This window comes from Ambystoma mexicanum, chromosome 3q (genome assembly GCF_040938575.1).
Source record: "Ambystoma mexicanum isolate Mex_15411 chromosome 3q, UKY_AmexF1_1, whole genome shotgun sequence".
Taxonomy (NCBI): Eukaryota; Metazoa; Chordata; class Amphibia; order Caudata; family Ambystomatidae; genus Ambystoma; species Ambystoma mexicanum.
Window position 1 is genome coordinate 113,528,750 of NC_090926.1, and position 22,892 is coordinate 113,551,641.

The 22,892-nt window shown below is 48.2% G+C and overlaps 1 protein-coding gene across 1 annotated transcript in view; it reads right to left on the reverse strand.

The window, feature by feature from the left end:
• Positions 1-8,975: 8,975 nt before the first annotated feature.
• The window catches only part of LOC138581803 (homeobox protein Hox-A1-like), a 61,905-nt gene continuing 47,988 nt past the window's right edge, over positions 8,976-22,892 (reverse strand). Inside the window, exon 2 of the mRNA XM_069652819.1 lies at positions 8,976-10,165. Within this exon, the coding sequence (XP_069508920.1) occupies positions 9,825-10,165 (341 nt within the window). The 3' untranslated portion in view covers positions 8,976-9,824. The remainder of the gene's footprint in view (positions 10,166-22,892) is intronic.

A 22,892-nucleotide genomic window follows, 5' to 3' on the forward strand; every position in this document is an offset into this window, starting at 1 on the left:
GGGGAATTTCGGCTTGTGAGCACAGGACTTGACGATGCCTGCTCCGGTTAAGCAGGACGATCCCTTTGCCCACGTTATGACCAGTATATATGATCCAGTCATTTTTAGAAAGCTGAAACCCTCGGATCAGCAGGCCAGAGGTTTAGTTAACCCTTTGGAAGGGGGGCGTATAACATTCCTTGCCTGAAAATGGGCAAATCATTTACTTTTTTCTGTCAAGATGCTCCCATGATTGCAATGTTGGGAGTAAATGATGTCACTGTCACGCGTGGTGTTAGCAAGTCTGGGAGCTCAGTGGAAGACCAACGAGCAGTTGGATTTGTTAATGCCCCGATCAGGCCATAGGGAGTGGAGGAGGCGACTCCAGGACATGTGCGCTTTTCTATGAAGAGGAGGGTCCAGCTTTGCCCCGCCCTTGCAATCCTTTTATGTCTGTTTGTTTGGTTCCTTGTAAAAGAATCATGTAAAGTAGAATCTGTTTACGAGGTTCTTTGTAAAGAATTCTCATGTGACCACGGCATGGACCTGTGAGCTCGCGCTGAGCTTGACATCATGTTTTATAGAGATTATTTCTCAAAGAAAGGTGGAGGAGTGGCAATTCTTTTTCTTTGAGTGGGGTAGGCGAGCCAATGACTAGGACTTCACATTTAGCGCTGGGTGCCTCCCACTTCTAAGCACTGTAATGTTAAGCCCCGTTGCCCAGTTTAAAAGGGTCTACTAATCTAAACCGAAACCATGAACAATTGAATTGACCTTCAAAGCATTTAAAGCGCGTCCTGCAGGCTAATTACAGTCGTTGGAGCTGTGCGCTTGACTCGCTGAGCTAACTTGCCATTAGTAAAAGTGTAGTGAACGGAGAATAGCATAGGGGCAACACACTGGTCTTAGAAGCAAGACGACGCAAAGCAACAGAGGTTCGAATCCCGGATCCGCGCTTTGAAACCAAACTCAGGTATGGTATTAGGCGCGTTATAAAAAAAAAACAATTAAATACATTAACAGTCTTGGTCTGCTCTTACCCACCTTTCCTAGGTCCTTGTTGGCCTACTGTGGCCAGAGGAAGACGGGTAAGGGATTGTCACTGGTACATGTGAGCCCAGCGCCTCACGGCTCAGCCCCCAGGTAAACACATTGGGTTTCTTTGATACTCTCTCATGTGTATGGCTCTGTGAGTTAGACTAAGCCAGGTTCACATCAACCAACAGAGGGACACAGTGTGGGCAATTTAAGCAGATTTGGGACAAAATGTCCCTCTTGGCCCGCAGAGAGAGAGAGGTGTGTGTGTGTGTGTGTGTGTGTGTGTGTGTGTGTGTGTGTGTGTGTGTGTGTGTGTGTGTGTGTGTGTGTGTGTGTGTGTGTGTGTGTGTGTGTGTGTGTGTGTGTGTGTGTGTGTGTGTGTGTGTGTGTGTGTGTGTGTGTGTGTGTGTGTGTGTGTGTGTGTGTGTGTGTGTGTGTGTGTGTGTGTGTGTGTGTGTGTGTGTGTGTGTGTGTGTGTGTGTGTGTGTGTGTGTGTGTGTGTGTGTGTGTGTGTGTGTGTGTGTGTGTGTGTGTGTGTGTGTGTGTGTGTGTGTGTGTGTGTGTGTTTTCAATTGTGAGACCAAATCCTATAAAGTGTAGATAGTAAGCAATTATCGAAATGTGTAACCTATAAAATATGTGATTGATGATGTACGGTGGTTTAAATTGGGGGACTCTGGTTTGGGGGGGGGGGGGGGTGTAGCCTAAGTACGTGTGGGGGTACTTAGACCAGCGCCTCCCCCCTCGCTTATGGGGTTTGGGGACTGGTAAGAGCAGGAAACCTGGGGCGCACTGACATTATTACCTTTGGTGTGTCCAGACCCTCCTTTTTGTTCCAAATCATGGGCTCCGAGCACCGCTGGGGGGTCAGAGCCTGGGATTAAGAAACAAAAGGAGAGACCAGGAGCACCAACGGTATGACACCAGTGCACCCCAGCTCTACTTCTGTGTGTTAATGTGTGGAGAACACCCAGCAGGTAGCCATTTCATTCAAGGAGCTGTGTGGTTAAAGGGCTGCCTGTGGGTGGTCACTGGCTCCTGCAGGCAACCCTTTAACCATGTGTCTCCTTGATTGAAATGGTTGCCTGCTGGGTGTTGGCTCTTTACTCAGAAACAGAAGGAGGGCTGGTAAAGAGTGAAACACCCAAGCAGGCAGCTTTTTTAGCCAAAGGTTGCATGGTTAAAGGACTGACTGCAAGTGTCAGCGCTTTGGTTTAGAAAAAAGAAGAGGTTTGATGAGGGATCGACATAGCTGGGGCTACTCTAGGGTGAGCCCCAGCAGGTCCCTGCCAGTGGGCCCCTTTGGAGACTGCCAGGGCTCTGGCCTGGCCACTCCGAGCTCACTTAAAAACCCTGTTGATATGTCTTTACCAAGATGCTTTTGCATTCTTATACTTTTACCTCGATGCGCCATGATCTATGTGTTTACATTGGGTTCGCTTGTTTTATAGAAACCGCGCAAACCAAATGTAAAACATGGTAAAGGGGGAAGGGGGCTTGTAAAGGTGTAAAGGGAGGGGGTAGAGAAAAAAAGGGTAGAGAGAAGTGTGGGGCAGGGTTTACCTGCAGTGTTTTTAAAAAATGATGCACGTGCAGCGATTCTAATGCACCATGGCAGATGGGGCAAGAGGTACAAATGTGTGTGTGATGGGGAGGAGGTACTATGACTGATGGGGGGGTACAGATATGTGGCAGATGGGGAGGAGGTACAGATGTGTGGCTGATGAGGAGGAGGTAGAGATTGGTGACTGATGGGGAGGAGGCAGTGGAGTACTGAGCACGGGGTGGGGTGCATCCCCCGCGCCCAGTGGCTCTTTGAAGAGGCAGACCGGGACATTTAGGAGCTGGACAACTCTCCCGTTCGGCACCCTCATTGACAATGAGGGTGCCGAACGTGAGAGATGTCCCTCTGTCAGAATAAAGAGGGTGCCGTCCGAGCAGGAGCACATAGAAAACAGGTCTGCATGTCCAACCCTGCTCTTAGCCAGTGCAGCAGCTGCAGCCTGGAGCAGTGCAGGACACGGACACCAGATAGTGCTGTGTACTCTGTCTTCAGCTCCAGCCCTGGGCGCATTCACTAGTCTGACTTCAGAAAGAAGTCAGGTGATTTCTTTCTGAAGTCGGAGTGCATCCGATACCAGAAATAAATGATCTGACTACTTTCTGAAGTCTGACTAATCAATGCAGTTGGGGACTTAGGAAAGTACTGAAACAGGTAAGAAAACATTTGCTTATGGGCGTGTGCATGTTTATGTATTCCTGGTGCTGTGCTGTGTATTTATGTCTGTATAGTGAGTAAATGTAGTGTAAATGGGTGGGTGTGTGCATGTGTTTTTGCTGAGACAGTCAGCACAAACACATGCACACACCCACCCATTTGGCGGGTGGGGGTTAGGGGTGGTGTGCCATAATGGCACTGCCACTTTTTTAATGATCATCCATGATAAACCAAGCATTGGCTAGACTGGCATTTGGGGGCAGCCAGTCTAGCCTTTCTTACTGTGGTATGATGACGTTTTTTTCTGGGCATCTATGATAACCTGTTGGTTTACCAGTAATGCCCATAAAAAAGTCATAGCACAGTAAGAAAGGGCCAGACTGGCTGCCTCTAAATGCCAGTCTAGCCAAGTAATAACGCATCGAATACTTGGTTTGAAACTGAGTATGATTTGTGTTATTACTAGCCTAGTCTGTGGCATTTTGGGGCAGCCAGTCGCTCTTTTTCTTTTTTCTTTTCTTTTTTATTTATTGTGTTTTAGCCCAAACAAAATCTTGACTTTTTGCTCATTATATCGTACAAAATCTCCGATAGAAAATGTCAACAAAAAAATATAACATTAAGTAATACAAAAATCTAATCACATACAGTCTTAAATCTTAAACAATAAAATGTCATTGAATAAAAAAAACAGATAATAAAAGTAATAGAAAAAGGGGGAAATAAAACATTATCTAAGAAGTCACAGGATCAAGCACAATCACAAGGAGAACAGTCGTCTAATGCTTTTCAAGTTTCCAACGTTTACATAACTTTCTTACCAGTGAGATTTAGATCTTTCAAAGTCTTCACCACTTCAACCGTAAGAAATAGTTCATTTCCCGAAGCCAGTCTCTCCCAGAAAGTGTTAGTATCTAATGACCCGACATCATGTACTAATCGTTGAAATCTTTGCAATTTCAGGTCCTAGGTCCCTGAGCATTTCAATAGGAGATATTGGATAGATTGTCTTTCCGTTTCCTCACACTTTTCACATATGTCTGTGGGAAAAGTTACTTTATCTCTAATATGTTGAATTTCTAAGGTAGGCAGGATATTAAATATAAATCTAAGGAAATCTGTTCTAACTCCTGGGTCTGGCGATTTCCTTAGATAATAGGGCAGGAAGGACCTAGGTTTGACAGTTGGAGTAAACAAAGATGATATTTTAGCTAATCTCATCTTCTCTATAGTCCTTATCCAATCCATTTTCTTAAGGGTTTCTATCGTACTATCCGATTGCGTTAATATTTCATTACACTTTAATCTTAATTTATTCACAAATAAGTTATCTGCTTTATGCATTAGTATTGTCACGTCCTTGTATATGGACGATACCGGAGGTTCGAGGCTCAGTCTATATATATACATACCCATTTCCATTCCAACCAAGCCAGGAGTGAGGTAAGACTGAGTTTGTATCTTATACAGGCTAGTGGGATGCAATTGGGAAGACCAAGAGTTCTTTTCCATAATTTTGCTTCAATTTTGTCCCTATCAATATCAAAGGCTTGGGAATTAGAGTCTAAGCCAAATAGGAAAGGCCCTACTTTTCCAATATAACATTTTATTATAAGAAGAATAGAGAATTTACAACATTTTGTACAGATTTTCTTCATTTGCAATCCCATGTTTAATATCTTTATATCTAAGATTGAGAGTAGATGGATTTTAGTCGGGAATGCTCTGATCTGTGATCTCATATAGGTTACCTCATTTGTTACTGGAATGGGTTGTTTGTCCATATGCCAAGTGAATGCTTTCATAGCCCACATAGGATGGTTAAAAATGACTATTTTGGATTTATTCAGACATATTTTCAAATCATTTTGTAGTGCATATTCAGATAGGGCATTCGGTAAGCGTTGTAATCCAATTTGTGTGTGGTCTAATATCACAACATCGTCGGCATATGCCAACCAGTTTATTTTCGTAGTGGTGATTTTAGAACTAAACAAACCCATATCTTCAAGCCATTGGAACAGGTCTGATAGGTACAAGTTGAAGAGAAATAGCGCAACCAGGAACCTTGTCGAACTCCTCTATCGATACCAATTGCTTGAGTCAAGTCCCCCAGTCTAGTCATTGTAACTCATAAAGATGAGTTTTGATGCAATTCTATTAGAATGGCCAGCAGGTTCTCAGGTAAACCCTAGCTTTTCAGTTTTCCCCATTACTGATCTCTATTAATGGTATCGAAAGCCTGGGAGTTTACCTCCCTTTATAAAGGACCCTGAGCTGACACAACTAAGGATAAGATTGTCCGCTCCAAAATCCTGTCTTCTGTTTTGGTTTTATCCCCTTAACTTTTGCCCAATTTTCCGAATCCCTCAGGATTAGTGCTGCAAAAATGTTACCATCCACGTCTAAGAGTGAGTTTGGGCAGTAGTTTAACGCTGCCAATTGGTCTCCTCTCTTATAAATTGGGATGATAATAGAATTTCTCCAGGACTCAGGATTTTTTTTTGTATGGATTATGTTATCACATAAAGATTTTAGAACCCTCGCCTATAAGGCCGGGTTGATCTTCAGAATCGCATTGCTAAGTAAATTTGGGCCAGGAGCTCGCGATGCTGATGAATTTCTTAATCAGAGTTAGAATCATTTCACTTGTAAATGTTAAAGCCCAATTTGCCTTTTCTTAATGTGCATGACTTTCTTCCTGGGCATCCTGTACAGGACTGCAGTGTTGCTGTGTGCTCCTGCTCAGCCGAGCTGCCTGTAGAACAGCAGTCTGGAGGAGAGCACGGACAGCAGTGTGGCTGTATGCTCCTGCTCTGCACCCTCCATGCACAATGGAGGGCATAGCAGGAGCACGCTGTGTGTCCCACTCCAGGCCGTTGACTGCATTGCAGGCCCAATAAGAAGCAGAGTCAGATGCAGAGCAGGAGCAACCAGCTCCATGCCCCACTCTTGTCCTAATGTACCCGGGAGAGGGTGCAGAGGCAAGTCATAATATAGGAGGTAGGAATGATTGTGTGTCCGTTTACATTTTCCAAGATGCATTTTGGGGGGGATTTTTGTGTGCCCCACCTTCTACCTCCCTTCCTCCCACTCTTGCAATGCTGCATACTCCCCTGGGAGCAGGTACAGATGTGTGGCTGATGTGGAAGGGGTACAGATGTGTCTTATGGGGAAGAGGTACAGACGTGTGGCTGATGGGGAAGGGGTACAGATGTGTGGCTGATGGGGAAGGGGTACAGATGTGTGGCTGATGGGAGAAGAGGTACAGATGTGTGGCTGATGGGGAAGAGGTACAGACGTGTGGCTGATGGGGAAGGGGTACAGATGTGTGGCTGATGGGGAAGGGGTACAGATGTGTGGCTGATGGGGAAGAGGTACAGATGTGTGGCTGATGGGGAAGGGGTACAGATGTGTGGCTGATGGGGAAGAGGTACAGATGTGTGGCTGATGGGGAAGGGGTACAGATGTGTGGCTGATGGGGAAGAGGTACAGATGTGTGGCTGATGGGGAAGGGGTACAGATGTGTGGCTGATGGGGAAGAGGTACAGATGTGTGGCTGATGGGGAAGGGCTACAGATGTGTGGCTGATGGGGAAGAGGTACAGATGTGTGGCTGATGGGGAAGGGGTACAGATGTGTGGCTGATGGGGAAGGGGTACAGATGTGTGGCTGATGGGGAAGAGGTACAGATGTGTGGCTGATGGGGAAGGGGTACAGATGTGTGGCTGATGGGGAAGAGGTACAGATGTGTGGCTGATGGGGAAGAGGTACAGACGTGTGGCTGATGGGGAAGGGGTACAGATGTGTGGCTGATGGGGAAGAGGTACAGATGTGTGGCTGATGGGGAAGAGGTACAGATGTGTGGCTGATGGGGAAGAGGTACAGATGTGTGGCTGATGGGGAAGGGGTACAGATGTGTGGCTGATGGGGAAGAGGTACAGACGTGTGGCTGATGGGGAAGAGGTACAGACGTGTGGCTGATGGGGAAGAGGTACAGACGTGTGGCTGATGGGGAAGGGGTACAGATGTGTGGCTGATGGGGAGGATGTGCAGCTGATGGGGAAGAGGAGGTACAGATGCGTGGTTGCCCATCCCTCACAGAGCGACACCAGGGGTTACGTAGGCACCGACGCTGCCATCAGTAACACTCTCTGCACCGCTGCATTGTAGCCCCCTTCCTCGCGTGCCCAATATCAGCCGTCCCTTCAGGGGTCTGTGCCTTATCTTCCGTATCTTGCGTAAGTTATATCTTGAGCTTCACGTTCCGCTTTCAGGCTCATAAATTACCGCCGGTAAATAATTTCTTAAAGTGAACTATGTGCTTCCTCACAGCAGCGGCAGATCTAATCACTAATGAGCATCTCTGGGATGGGAGCTGCGGAAGGGTAAGTAATGTTCCCGCGCTGGCGGCCATCTTCCCGCCTCTCTGGCTATCAGCGCTCTCTTCCCCTACTCGCGGTTTCCCCGAGAGAGGGAACACGTACGCCTACACATATTCAGGGAGCCCAGCCCCAGGAGCCCCCTTGGCAGCCCTTACCGGCCCCCTGCCCGCTGTCCAGCTCTCCCCAGTGCTATGGTTACACTCACAGATTTGGACTCCACCTCTCCCAGTGGCGCCTTTTTGGTGCATTGCTCTTTCATTGGCAAATACTTTCGGTATGTCTCGCATCATTTACAAAGTCAAGAAAAACAAAACATAACGATTCATCAAGACACCCCAATCATAACCCTCTCCCCCCTATATGCAAAATGATTCAACACACTGCACGGCCGCATTACTAAGTGACGATTGGGCTGTCTATTTACCCCATGAGATGGAGGGGCAGCTGCACTTCACGTGCTGTGAGATTTCTGCACCCCACTGTGGTAGGAAGGGTCTTTCAGCTTGCTTTTTTTGTCGAAATATGTGTACCTGCGAACGTTCTTTTTGAGGGAGGTACCGGTACTCTTGGTACCCGCGAACATCCTTTTTGAGGGAGGTACCGGTACTCTTGGTCCCTGCGTGACTCCTTTATGAGAGAAGTACTAGTACTCTTGGTCCCTGCGTGACTCCTTTATGAGAGAGGTACTAGTACTCTTGGTACCTGCGTGACTCCTTTATGAGAGAGGTACTAGTACTCTTGGTCTCTGCGTGACTCCTTTATGAGAGAGGTACTAGTACTCTTGGTCCCTGCGTGACTCCTTAATGAGCGAGGTACTAGTACTCTTGGTTCTTAAGTGCATCCTTTTTGAGAGAGGTACCAGTACTCTTGGTACTTACGTGCATCCTTTTTGAGAGAGGTATCAGTACTCTTGGTCCCTGCGTGACTCCTTTATGAGAGAAGTACTAGTACTCTTGGTCCCTGCGTGACACCTTTATGAGAGAGGTACTAGTACTCTTGGTACCTCGGTGACTCCTTTATGAGAGAGGTACTAGTACTCTTGGTCTCTGCGTGACTCCTTTATGAGAGAGGTACTAGTATTCTTGGTCCCTGCGTGACTCCTTAATGAGCGAGGTACTAGTACTCTTGGTACTTACGTGCATCCTTTTTGAGAGAGGTACCAGTACTCTTGGTACCTGCGTGCGTCCTTTATGAGCGAGGTACTAGTACTCTTGGTATCTTGAGTGTCCTTTTTGAGTACTGCAAGTGAGATGTCCTTTTCTGCATCCTGTGTTGCAGGGGTATCTGCAGACCCATGTGTGCACCCCCCACCCCGCCCCACCATTTCCTCCCACACAAACTCACACACCACCTGGCTCCACGACACACACACATGCCATCATCTTCTTGTCATTGAGAAAGCAGTTTCCCTTCAATCCCGAAACCCTCTAAACCATGTGAAAGAACTCCACCCAAGACTGCCTGCACCCTTCTAACCCCCCCACCCTCCATGCTGATGCTGTCCATTGCTGGGGGGGGGGGATTCTCCTTCCTCATCCCCCAGTCCTGTCACATCTACCAGAGCAGCCAATGTGCTGGAGTAGGGCAGAGGGAGGCAAGATCCCCGCGAAGGGGGGGGGGGGGGTACTAGGAGAGAGATGTTCAGTGGGAGAACAAGGGCAAGAGTGAGATGTTTGTCGGATTGAGGGCACCCCTGCTCATGACCTTCACTGTGTTAGGGGTGGGAAGGTGGGCTGGTGGGCAGGGGTAGTAGGATCATAATCTAGTGGGGGGGATCAGGAACATCTGGTACGTCTCACATGGTCACCACAGATTTCTGAGGGGCTCAGTAGAGTCATCTAGAGTTCGGGTCATCTGTGGGCGTGTGCCATCACAGTCACACCAGGCCACAGAAGGTCGTGGCAGACTCATTTTGCGAGCGGGTGATCTTTGGAAATTGGCAGCTTAGTGCCAGAAAGTCAAAGCTGGTTGGAGAGCAGGGCTCACGTCGAGGGTACACACAGGTGGACGGAGTCCCCACTCTTTCTTCAGAGGGTACCTTGATATGCTAATTTCTGGTGACACCACATTCAATTGTTATGTTAATGAGTCGCCCCACTTTTTGTTTAAGACTCGACCCCTGTTGTAGACGCGTGTAGCAGCAAGATCTAGGCGTACACGATCTTTGGATATGGCCATGATGTGCTTGTTCACAGTTCTCCTGGGTCACAGAGGTGGGGTGAGGCGCTCAGTGCTTTGGTAGCACGGAGAAGAGGACGGAGAGGCAGAGTTTGACTGGTCCGAGGATGCGGGTTCCTCCAGGCCCCGGCCAGCTGGGGCTGCTCGGAGGGAGGCCTCGCGGTCCCTCTTCTTCTGCTTCATGCGGCGGTTCTGGAACCAGATCTTCACCTGAGTCTCATTGAGCTGAAGGTCAGCCGCCACCTCCAGCCGCCGCGCGCGGGTCAGGTACTTGTTGAAGTGGAACTCCTTCTCCAGCTCAGTCAGTTGCTTGGTGCTGAAGTTGGTACGTGCATGTTCTCCGGAAAAGCTGCAGTGCCCAACTCTGGCTAGACAGAGAAAAATGAGAAACATATCAATGACATCAATGACATGTATGTGCTTCTTTAAAGTAAAAGCATGTACTCATCGCTGTACAATATCATCACACGGGTATCTGTCTCAAAGTTAAACAGCAATCACATGCAGGGTGCATTACATCTAAACCCAGCTGGGCCATGAGAAGGCAAAGGGCACGGTTCAACACCCAAGGTGATGGCTCAGGGGGGCTGTATATTGTGTAGCAAACCCCTCTGGGTGGTTGGGGCAGTCTATGGTTTGCATTTGGTGCTGATGGAAATGCCAGAGTGATGGCAGGCATTGGGCTACAATCCTCCAGAACTGCTAACACTGCTCCCGAGAGGTGTCTCAAGCCCGCCCAGCAGGATGAGAGAGCAGTTCAGACTTTGCTATGATGAGTATGTGCTAATGGCAATGTGTAAATACCTCCTATTTGTAAAATGCTGTTTTATTAAGAGTTGGGCTCGAGTACTGCATCAGGTAAACACACGTCATGTAGCACAGTACATTCCCCCATGCATTCTCATTCCATGATAAGCCATTATTTCTGTTGCCCCTACACTTATAGTGAGGCACAGAACAACTGGGCCTTATTCCAAGTCTGGCGGTATTCCCATGGTAATTCTGTGTAACTCCGCTACCGTTTCCCGCCAGGCTACGAGCGGCGGCAGGTGGTCTTAGGCTCCATTTTTCAGTGCAAGGACCCCACACGTGATTTGGGGGGATTTACTGTCAGCGGTAATTCTTCCTACGGTAAATCCTCCAGTGTTTGGCGTTGGAGAGGAGGATTTACTTCCAGCGCCTCGCGGGGGCAGTAGCATTGGTGGTAAACCTGTTCCTGTGCAGTGACGCAATTGGGCCTAAGCAACTCCAGACACTTTGTGATCATTATTGCCCAGTCAGGCAAAATATATTTCTTTTTTTGCAAACCTTTTCAAACACAAACGTACATTCTTTTTCTTGTATATACATACAATGCCAATACATCTTTTCAAGCTGTTACTTAACACCCGCGCTCTGTGGAAATGTGTAAAACACATCTTAAAACAATGTAAATTATATCAACATTTATGTATAATCCATTTTATTCCATCCATTTACCAAAGGGCTTGGACAAATGAAACGCACAGCACAATGTATAAGTAATTCTTAAATCACATTAAAAATCAGAACTGTGCATGTCTTGGGTGCTCTCGACTTAGTGGCTGGCTCAACTCCAATTTCGAGCCACTGCCCAGCAGAAACACGAGCCAAGCCCCGTGTCCACTCCCCACGCTTCTTGCCCTGGGAGATAAAGGGATACAAATAGTACAATCTTGCCTAGCTGGGGTGTAGGGGTTAACTGCCAAACTTCCTGTCCTGCCCGTTGCAACTCAGCAAATCCAGTGCTGAGTTGCGAGGGGCGGGACAGGAAGTCAGGGAGCAGCTGAAGAACAAGGAGAAATTCCAGGGACAATCCAGCCTTTTGCAGGACCTCACCTGCTGCGACGGATCAGTTTTAACTACTGATGCATGTAACATAGTTTCATTGAGAGCGGAGGCACTGTTATAGGTCGAGGAAAATGTTGCATTTGTATTTTCTTTTTTTATAAAGCGCACCTGGCCCAAGGGCATCCAGGCGCATCATTTGGGTTACGACATGGATTAAGTGTACAGTGCTACAAGGTACGCAGCAGAATGAACAACAACTCTCAACTCTTAACCGTCTGCTATGGACGGGCAGGAGGACTAGAGACAGAAAAGGGGCCAGGAGACGAGGCTAGCTAGCACGTTATGACAAGCAGAGATGCATGAACACTAAAGGCAAAGTGTGGCAAGGCGGCAGCATTGCAATAGGGCTGTAGTGTGGGACCTTTACAGGAAGCACCGAGAGGTCTCACAACAGGAGGATCAAACAAGATTAACATGTCGGCTTTCTGTCTCTCATTTCACACGTGACAGCATCCAGAAGCATTTTTGTGAATAGGGAAGATAATTTCCATCCGGAATCCCCCCTTTTCATTACCTCCACCGAGCTACCTGTGAGTTGTCACAGTATCCCCTTGCCCCAAGCCCCCGCACCCCTCACATCCAATGCTGGCTTGACTCATGTTTGTCTCTTAGAGCCAAGTTAGCCCTCCTGATTTGGCCCAATCATTCTCTGGGCCCCCCACCGGGGGCCCAACATTCTGTGTAACTCATTATCTCCTGACATAGTTTCCATTTTACCCTTTTCACCTGAACCAAGTCAACAATGTAGGCCCTCCAAGACACTATCACTATGCCCATATCATGACATAATAATGTCACCCAAAAGGGCAAGCACATTTTAACACCCAGGCCTTCCGGATCAACATCCGCTATCCTACCCAGTACAGTAGACCACACAGCATTGCCCCTCCTTATAACACAATGACGGGCATGAGCGAGACTCGGAACAGGGCCTAGCTCGGAGACCATGACCGCCTGCAAAGGGTTAAAGCGACTTGAGTGCTTCCTTTCTAGGAAAAAGGCCCCTGATGTTTTAAACCATCTCTGCGCTTCATCAGCTTTAAATTAGCAAACATGATCCATTATTAAACGTTATTCGGCTAATGCCTCAAGAAAGCGCCCCACCGCCTCCCCGCGTGCCATAACCGTACATAATCTCACCGGGTCCAGGGCCGCGGCTAACATAATTCAGAGAAAGCAATCACAGCCAGATCTCAACATCAATTAATGTGCGCACGACGAATCGGGGGCGGCGTGCTTTATGGGCAGCGAAAAATAAAACAGTAAATAAAGCTGGGGGGAGGGGGGGGCTACCGTGGGGTAAATGATGGGTGGCTTGCAGCAGTCCTGCAGGAGATCTCCCTGTACATGCCACACGGGGGTTCAGGGCAGAGAGAAACTGACCCCAGGATAGTGCTTCTCCTTACATGGGCGGAAATGGCTGCTGTTGCTTCTTAAAATGGACCCCCATTCCAATTAAGGGAGACGGTTCCATGCAGCACCGCCGCGGCACAATGCGAGTTGGCCTTTCCCTTCACCTGGTTGCAAGGGTTTGAATCCGTAGCTTGGAGTAACCCAGGTGAACTTATTCAGGTCAACACTGAATTTCCACCGATTCGGACAGACCAAACCTTCTTGGCCGTTCGCGCGCAAGGTGTGTTGGACAAGTTCATCCTTGCAGGGTATCCAAGGCCCGTTTGTGATCATTCTTATAAGCAGAGGCAGACGTTTGCAAGGGTTGTTGAGGGAAAGTTCTGAACATTGAGATAGGACGGTTATTGTTTTTGGAAAGGTTTGTTGGAGGCAGGCAAAGAGAATCTTTCAGGATGGGTAACAGAGTGCACCATCTTTTCGTGAGTGATTCTTGGCAGGAGAGACTCCAAGTGACCACTTTGCAAGACATGAATGGACGTGTCATTCATTGGCAGTGACTGGGGAGGACAAGATCCCAGAAGTCTTTGGGCGAAGGCAGGAGATTACTCTTCAGTAACTGTGAAGGTGCTGTCTCCTAGGGACTGCTTTTAGTGAGGGGATACTCCCCACGAAGACCTCACATCAACAAAAAAAACACACGTGACATTTCTTGTCAGGGAGTCAGTAACTCAGGAGCTGAAAAGACCAGAGGTTACCAAGTGGTTCTAACAGAGTATGGCATATTTGATTGACAATGTAGGAGAGAATATTAGAGGAGAGAAAATCCCAGAGTGATTTGGCGGCAGGGGATTGCATGTGTTGATTGCAGCTGAGAGTGCAATGCATATGCCATCTTTTTGTGGCTAACACGGCGCAATCACCTACATTTTCACGGTGGAGGCGTGCGGCTGGAAGATTTTACAAAAGCAGCTTCTTGGTATATCGGGAATGGTAGGATAGTGCTTGGCCAATGGAAGGCGTCAACGTCAGATCCGGCGGCACTGTGTTCCGCACATCACTCTGTTGTGTAAGGTAATGTAGCACACAATCAAGATCTGCAGCCAGAGAAGAAGAAGGGCCGCTGTCCCTGGGACAGAAGCGGAGAGGAACAGACTGCATCGACTGATGAGCCAGGAGGAACCCGCGGTGTACAGCAGCAGGATATGGGAAGTTGCTGGCCTCCACTACCACCTTCATCCTCAAAGTCTGAGGATAATGGGGGTGATGATGAGTAAGATAAATACTACAACTCAACTGGGCTCAGGCTGCAACACACAATTCTGGAAACCACTGATACTGAAGAGGAGGCAGGGTCGGATTGGCCCCTCAGCCTCTCGGCCTGTGGCCAGGCCGAAATCATCCCTGGGGAGTGGGGGCCAGTTTCTGCCAACGCCTGGGCCGGTTTTGAAAAAAAGAAAAGAAATGTGAAAAAGAAAAAAAAAGAAATTTGAAAAAAGTAAATAAACCTGCAACAGAATACTTCATAGAAGCAAGGTAACACATGTTACCTTGCATTGATGATTTATTTGCATGCATGATGTAGGCATCATAAATTATGATGCATGCATGGGGAATGTAGAGGATGCAAACAACGGGCCTGTTAATAACGGGCCCGTTGTTTGCATCCTGGTCTGCTCGCGGGACCCGCTATTACCAGCAACACTCGCAATACGGCGGTAGGGGGTTGACGCAGCCGGCAGCTCTACCGGCCCCGTTAACCCCCTACCGCCACGGTCATAATGACCCCCTGTGTATTTTGCCTTTCGCAAGTTGCAGTAATAGCAAGTTTTTTTTATGCCATTGTCTCCGTTACGATCACCACAAGACATTCCATCTCAGTGTCCTTGGAAACTTGACAAAATCCTTGTGCCTAAAAGCTTCTGTACAGTGTAGAAATATTTGACCATAGAACATCAAGTGGCCATTGACTTCATTATGCCACAATGAATGATTTGTTGTAATGTGTCTTTCTTTCCCATCTCCCTGGCATGCTGTTCAGGATGTTTGTTTGCATGAATGAGGTAACAAGTGCTCAGAGTATGGGATGTTCTCTGAGTGGGCTGCTTTCCCTCTTTTGCCAACCTCTGAAGCCTGAAAGGAGATGCATGCAGGCTTGACATGTGGCCAACTTTGCACCAGACCTGCAGATGAACTTAACTTATCTGCTGTTAAATCTCAGTTACCAGTTTAATGGTATCCACTACGGAATAATTGCTCATTTTACTATAGCCAATATGATAGCTCAGTGGGTTGAGCGCTCACTGCTGTGATGTGTGTGATCTGCAGGTTCGAATCCCAGCAAGGTCATCTCAGCCTTTCATCGTTCTTAAGTAGATAAATGAACCAACACAGGTTGGGTGATAGTGTATGCATATTTGTTCTATAAAAAAGAGCTTAAGCGTAAGTGCTATACAGTAACATATTATCATTTGGCCTTGGACAACTGCTTGCATTCACAGTAATTTGACAATATGGATCTATACACACAGATATTAATGATACATATGGTGATCCATTCTTGTATGGCATGTATATTATATTAGTGAAATCATAACCATATTTTTGGTAGTGTACTTTGGAACAATCCTATTTGATGCCACTTGCTGTTTAGTCAAGGGGTGAAAGGTCGTGTTTCATCGCTTCATGAGATGTCACTTTGGGGTGGGATCAAATGACATCATGTCTGGTGATGTCTTCAGAGGTCAACCAGCGGTCGTGAGGCGAGGGGTGTGCCACTTTTTTGAGGAAAGGGGTGGGCCACTTCATTTTGGGTGTCCGGGCCTATTTCTTGCCCCAGTCCGACCCTGAGAGGAGGATGACTGCAACAGAGGAGGAGGCTGTGTACAGTGTGCTTCAAACACGGCCGGGTCGATCTGAAAATGTAAAGTGTCCATTTTTTGAAACCACACCAACACCTTCACGGCCATTTGGGCATAATGGGACATGACTTAATCCATTAAAATGTCAAATTGTGAGATTTCTTGATGAAAGACAAAGAACTCCATCCTCTCACCACATGCACATTGTGGCAAGACATCTGTCAGCCTGGGAAGGGCTGGTTTCTCCTTAGTCCCCAAATCTATATGGCCCAATATGGGGCAGCATCAAGCAAAGGTTTGGGAAGAACTCACAAACTCTCAACTGCAGTTCTGCCAATACCCGCTGTCAATCACGATTCCACCCCATCCCGTACTATCACTTATGCTAACGTTGTTGTTGTGTCATCCTATGGGATATGGAACACCATCGGCCTTTGTGTCCGGTCAGTGTGTTGGTAGCGTTCGAGCATGGACACACATTTCACACTTCACATGGCAGAGTATGCTTGATCAGAAATAACCTTGTGGTAATATTGTCTCTAGCTCGCTTGCCATATTCTTTTGAAAGAAACCGGGTATCCATCAGTTTATGTGAAAAGACAACCATCACTGGGCCGTTCTCTGTCAGCGTTACTTTTCACCCGCGGTTGCAGGCTGTACTGGAGTTGCATGATGTGGTTATTTTCACATGTGGGCGGGCACAAGATCAGTCCTAAGTCTAAAAAGTCCCCTTCACCATTGTTGTATTGTGCTTGGTGTGAATGCAGGTGCTAGGGAATGCATGAGAGAATGATCAGCTGTGAGTGTAGGAATGCCTGTAGTGAAGGTTCCATAGTATGTCAGTTGGAGAGCTCTAATGGAACTTACCCAAGATGCCTAAGGATCTCTGTTCTCCACAACCATAAACAGTTGGACCAGGGGACAGAGCATTAATTACATGGCTGTCACTAAGCATCGGGTGCCCTTACCTTCTCCTACCAGCCAAGCGATTCCCAATCCAGAAGTAATCCTTGGGGGCAGAAGATGGCTACAGTTTGGCACCAGCAGGCCACCCTGTGAATGCAAGGTGTTTAATGCCAGCGGCCCCAAGTAAGTTGACATCTGGGGAAAGGTGTAGGAGGTGGTGGCACAGTGACCTAGCCCCTGGCACCTAAAGCTGCAATTTGTTGATATCAAGTCTAACATCCTTGCTGCCATACGATTTGACAAGACCACTAATGTCCATTTCTTTATGCATGTTCCTGTCCTTGTGGTGACCCATTTTTATCAGAAATTGCCATCCTTCAGGGGGGCGCTGTTGGACGCACATGTGATGGCCTCCTAGCTGTTGAGCTCCGCTCCAGCTGAAATCCTACTTTGAAAAATATCCTTTTTCGGAGCCACCCAGAGAAGCAACTCAGCTTGAAACCTGTGTGGGAAGTGTTGTAGAAACTCACGTACGAACAATCTGAGTAATCCGCCATCTATTGGGCGAGATATCTGCTTTGTGGGAATCGAGCGGAGGAAAAGGGGAACAGAGACTGGAAGTGGGTACCGCAAGGAAATTAATTTAATCTGCGGTGGGAGCTGTGCCCTCAGGCCGCGCAGAGTTAGGAGCCCAGAATTTTTCCATCCTGTGTCTGGGCGTGATGACACCTCCCCCTCTCATGTGGTGCAACTATGAGAACACTCCTGCTTTTGCCTTGGGCTGAGGCTGAGCTGAGCGTGTCTCGAGGAATCTTGCAGAAGCGAGGCGGCGCGCCAACCCCGGCTGAAGTGAACCAACAACCTACTACCCACTGTGGGTGTAATCGGGATCGGCTGGTGCACGTGGCGTTGGGCCGCACCGTGACGGATGGGCAGTTGCTTACTGCCAGGCCATATTGAGACCGGCTGTGGCTATACCACTGGGCCCTTGCAGAATCCCCGACTGATCTAAAGAACCGCTGAGACAGCAATAGAAGGGAGAATCGGCTCCAGCTGTTCGTGTCCGGCTTACTTGCGTGGGCCTTTCCCGCTCCCGAAGCAGGCCTAGACCCGGAAGGCAGCGCAGCCAGGCGGTGATCCGGAATAGAGGAGGAAATCGGGTGTTGGTTTATCCGATAACTGATCCTTGCAGATCGATCGGCTGCAGAATGCCATGGAGCGGTGCATGCTGCGGGTTCTGGGCCTGCCGCTGACAATTACCCAATGCAACACGAGGCATAGAGGACTGCAGCCCGGTTTGGGAGCGGAAACACTGAGATACACGGCCTGATCTGGATCCTTTCAACGAGAGGGGGTCTGTGTCGGATACCTTGTAAGCCAACCCGTACATCCCAATGCATAGCCCCTGTACAGAACTCTGATTGATAAAAGCGGCATAATTATACGCCTCGTTTACGGGGAAAGCCATTTGACTTAATATACATTTTGGCCAATACGCGAGAGGCCACAGTCCATCCTTGACCTCGAACTGATGACAACACAGGGAGCCTAGTGTTGATAGTTTTATTGAAGCCCGCTGGACAACTCGGGCCCTAATAGGGCAAGTGCTGATATTCAGCGATATTACTGTGTATGACACCAACGATTAATTGTGATTGACTGAGAGTTGGACCCGCGTGGCAGAACCACACGCTGACACCGCGAACACAGCGGAGATAGGGGGTGCTGCCACCTGGGCCACTACATGGGTCTGCAAACTTGGGAGGCTGCTGACTGCATCGGCCTTCGGCACTTAAGGCGAGAGTCTGTTCTGAAGTGAATGCTCCTTCTCGCGCTGATTATTAAAGCTGCCTGGCTCGGTTGACATTTCACTTGAGTTACCATCCGTGACACCATATGTGCATGGACATATTTTCCAGCAGCATGGACAACATTGCTAGACGTGGGAAAGCGCAGTCCATTCTTTTAAACTGAGCACATAGGAGGAGGTGTAATAGAACACAATTAGCTGCTTAAGCTGGGCTGACATCCATAATACAAGTCATCTTTGTACTCTGGTGTGCCGAGGGGAGTGCGTCTCACTAGGCGGGAAGACACTGGTTGACTACATCTGATAGAGTTGCCATAGCTGGCCTAGGTGCAGCCACCCAAGCTGCTGATAAGATTGCCTGTGCAAACCGCGGACTGTGTTCTGAACTCCTTCATGCAGATACGGTGGCGGATTATCTAATATACGCTGACCCGCCCTTCGGCTGATGCTGTAGACACTGCACTGACATCATTGACCCTGATCCGTGCATGGGATCCCACGCTGGTGCGCTGTCCCGACCCCTGGCATCTCGGTACCGGACGCACGATTGCAACACAAGGGGACTGCTGCAGAGGGAACTGACCCTAGAGAACTCACACCTGAAGTAGTGAGGAGGAGCTCCTAGGGGGTGACAACATACGCACAGTTGTGTCAGTGTGTGCATTCAACGCCTCAGCGCAATTCATCCATTACATAACGTAACCTTTCCAATCCAATTGGGTCCTGGACAACACCAACACTATAACTCCTTGACAATGACAAAGGGCTCTGGTGCCAGCAAAAAAGGGCCAATGGACTCTTTCACAAACAGTCAAACCCCAGCCATTATGGCGTCAACTACTGGGGACCCCCGACAATGTCCACAAGTACTTCCAGAGATTACCACCTCCATACCACCATGCAGAATAGGTTCGTATCCGTCAATGCAAAACTGGATGATATTGTCTCCACAATTGGGTCACGGAAAGTGCCCAAGTGACGGAGGCTGAGACCAGGATAAGCACCAATGAAGACACGATTGGTCACAACAGCCGAGACATTCCTCTGCTAAAAAGGGAAGTCCACAAAATGCGAGGCAAATGTGACGACCTGAAATCCAGGTCCAGGAGAAACAACATTCGTATTGTGGCCGTGGCAGAGCCCTGCTGTAAGGGCCCCATGGAAATACATGTCGAGACCCTGTTGAAATCCCTCTTTGGTGCTCCTTCTTTCTCTGACTATTTCCTCATGGAAAGAACCCACCGTACACTGGCCCATGTGCCTAAACCCGGAGCCCCTCCCCGTACCATCATTGCCAAACTGCTTAATTACAGAGACAGAGATGCGGTCCTTAGGCTGGCCAGAGAGATGGGGCCCCTACGCCATGATAGAGACAATATACATATCTACCCAGACTTCGCCACTGGGGTACAGGCTCAGAGGAGATCATACAAGCAAGTTAAAAGGCAACTTCGACTGCGAAACGTCCCATATGCGTTACTCTTTCTGGTGAAATTACGGATACAATACAGGGGCAGAGCTCACTTTTTTGAACATCCGGCGGCAGCAATGGACTACCTCGAAGCCTCCATTCCAATACCGCCACATGAACTTGGTCCAGACCAGAACAGACTCCCGCAACTTGAAGCGGAAAGGACAGACCCGGCTGATTGACTGTTGCTGAGTACTATATCTTATGTGTTGGAGGATGAGGTGTCTGGGTGGCACTGACCAAAAATGTTAAGTTATGCGGGATTGGTTGGGTCTGGCTGTGGCAGTTGCAGAAGGTTCCACAAGTTCAAGGGGGAAAGTCATCATCGTGTTGGGGTTGATGGTGTGGGTGCGAGGATGGGGTTTGCGATGTTTGGCCCCCTGCATTGGATGAGGGTCAGTTGGGGATGTTAAAAGTTATAAAATTGAGTCATGTCGCTGCGAACAGTATTACATCTGTCCATGCACATCACACATATGATGAACACTATAATTACGAATGGCACGTGACACTCATTTGGGTGGTGGGTTAACAGTTAAGCTGCTCTCTTGGAATATGAAGGGTATTAACAACCCGGGTAAGGCTAGGAAGGTTGCTGCATATGTGACAAGGCACAACCCACAGATATTGATGCTCCAGGAAACACATGCACTTAAAAGTGCAAATGTCAATTTCAATGCACGCTGGGGACCACTCCAATACTTTAGGGAATATTCTGCACAGTCAAGAGGGGTTCTTACCCTCATTCACCCATCATTGGCGTTCCAATACCTGAACAGTAAAATAGACCCTATGGGAAGATTCATACTGGTGTGGGGGAGATAACGAGCCGCCCAATGGTGCTGGTCAACACATACAGGCCGAATGTGGACGATCCAGAGTTCTATAGTGCTGTGCTGGACATGCTCATCCCACTCAATGATATTTTAGTACTGTGAGTGTAGACTTTAACACTATCCTAGATACAACACTCCACTACCCCCCGTAGGCCCATGAGGGCTGCCACCACTCTGCAACAAATAATGCTACAGACACCCCTAATAGACGCTTGTCACATGCTCCACCCGACGCACAAACAATACACATACTATACCACGGTCCATGACTCTGAGTCTCGTATAGACTTCTGGCTCCTTGCCACCTCCCTTTTGAATGCGGTATCGGCATGCAACATCCACACTTGTACACTTTCGGATCATTCTCTGATCGCCTTGTGCCTTGAGCTCCGCAATGTCCCCCCATGGGCTAAACGTTGGAGGATGCCCTGGGCTATCCTTAAAAATCCTAATGTGTGTGAATCGCTGCCTGTGGAGATAGAGAGGTTTTTTAGATTAATGAGGGCTCTGTTAGCTCCTATGCAACACTGTGGGAAACATTGAAGGTATGGGTCCGTGGCCTCCATATGGCTAAGACCACCGGGCTACTCACATCAGTTAGGAATGAATTGAGTCAGACGGAATCCCAACTGCTGGCACTCAGACAGAACTATAGCGCCACACATAAAAAAGACATCCTTGCGGACATCCATAAATTACTAAGTGAGTTCCAGAAGCTGGCCGACAGAGAGGTACAGTGCATGGCAGCCCCAGTCAGGGCCCGCAGGTATGGTGAGGGCAATGAGGCAGGTAAATCCTTGGCCAATATGCTGACAGCGGAAAGCTACCGTAACCCCATTGCCAGCATCCAGACGACACAAGGGGAGGTGGTAAACCGAGAGAAAGACATAAATGCCACATTTACCCAGTTTTACATGGCACTGTACTCCAATCGTGGCAAAAGATTTTCTGCATGGGCTTGAGCTCTTGTCCTATCCCCGGAAAGCAGACCCACTCACGCTAGAGGAAGTAATAAGTGCCATCAAGGCCTTAACATCTGCGAAAGCTCCCGACTCTGAAGGGCTCGGTGGTGAACTATAAAAGGTATACCATGAGAAATTGGCCCCCATCCTGTTGAATGTGTGGGTAGAGGCTATGGACTGGGGCACACTTCCAAACTCTATGCGTGAAGCTATAATAACCATGCTCCTGAAGCCTCGACACCCCGCTCATGACATGTCCTCATACAAGCCCCTTTCCCTGATCAACACAGAAGCCAACATTTTTGCCAAAATCCTTGCAACTAGACTCCTTTCACACATGCCCAACCTGGTACACCCAGCCCAGTTGGGCTTCATCCCTATGCGATCCACATATCTTAATCTCCATAGACTATTTGGGGTAATGGCACAGATCTGCCCTAACGCGAATGCACCAGTTGCCGCACTCGACGCAGAGAAGGCATTCAATTAGGTATCCTGGTCCTATATGTTCTTGGTGCTTGAATGCTTTGGCTCGGAGACGTACTTCGTTAGATGTGTCCGATTACTCTACACTAATCCGGGTACTAGAGTTCTCACCAACTATACTTTATCCCTGCTTTTTTCCTTTGGCAGAGGTACCAGGCAGGGTTGCACATTCTCCCCCATTCTGTTTGCCCTCACAATTGAACCCATGGCTGAGTTCGTCCAGAGGAAACATGTACATAGAGGCATCAGAATGACAGACCCTCTGAAGATAATATCACTCTACGCGGATGATACTCTGCTTTATATTCGAGACACCAAGGTAAACACGGAACCCATCATGACCGACAAATAATGACTTTGCACGCTACTCTGGGTATAATACCAATAACTCCAAATCTGAACTGTTTCCTCTCACGCCCACCATTAATTGCCCATCCAATATTAGTGGATTCAAATGGTCTCCGATACAAGTCCGCTACTTGGGCATAATCGTGTCCAGAGAAAAACATACACTATATGTAGACAATCATGTGGATTTTTTACA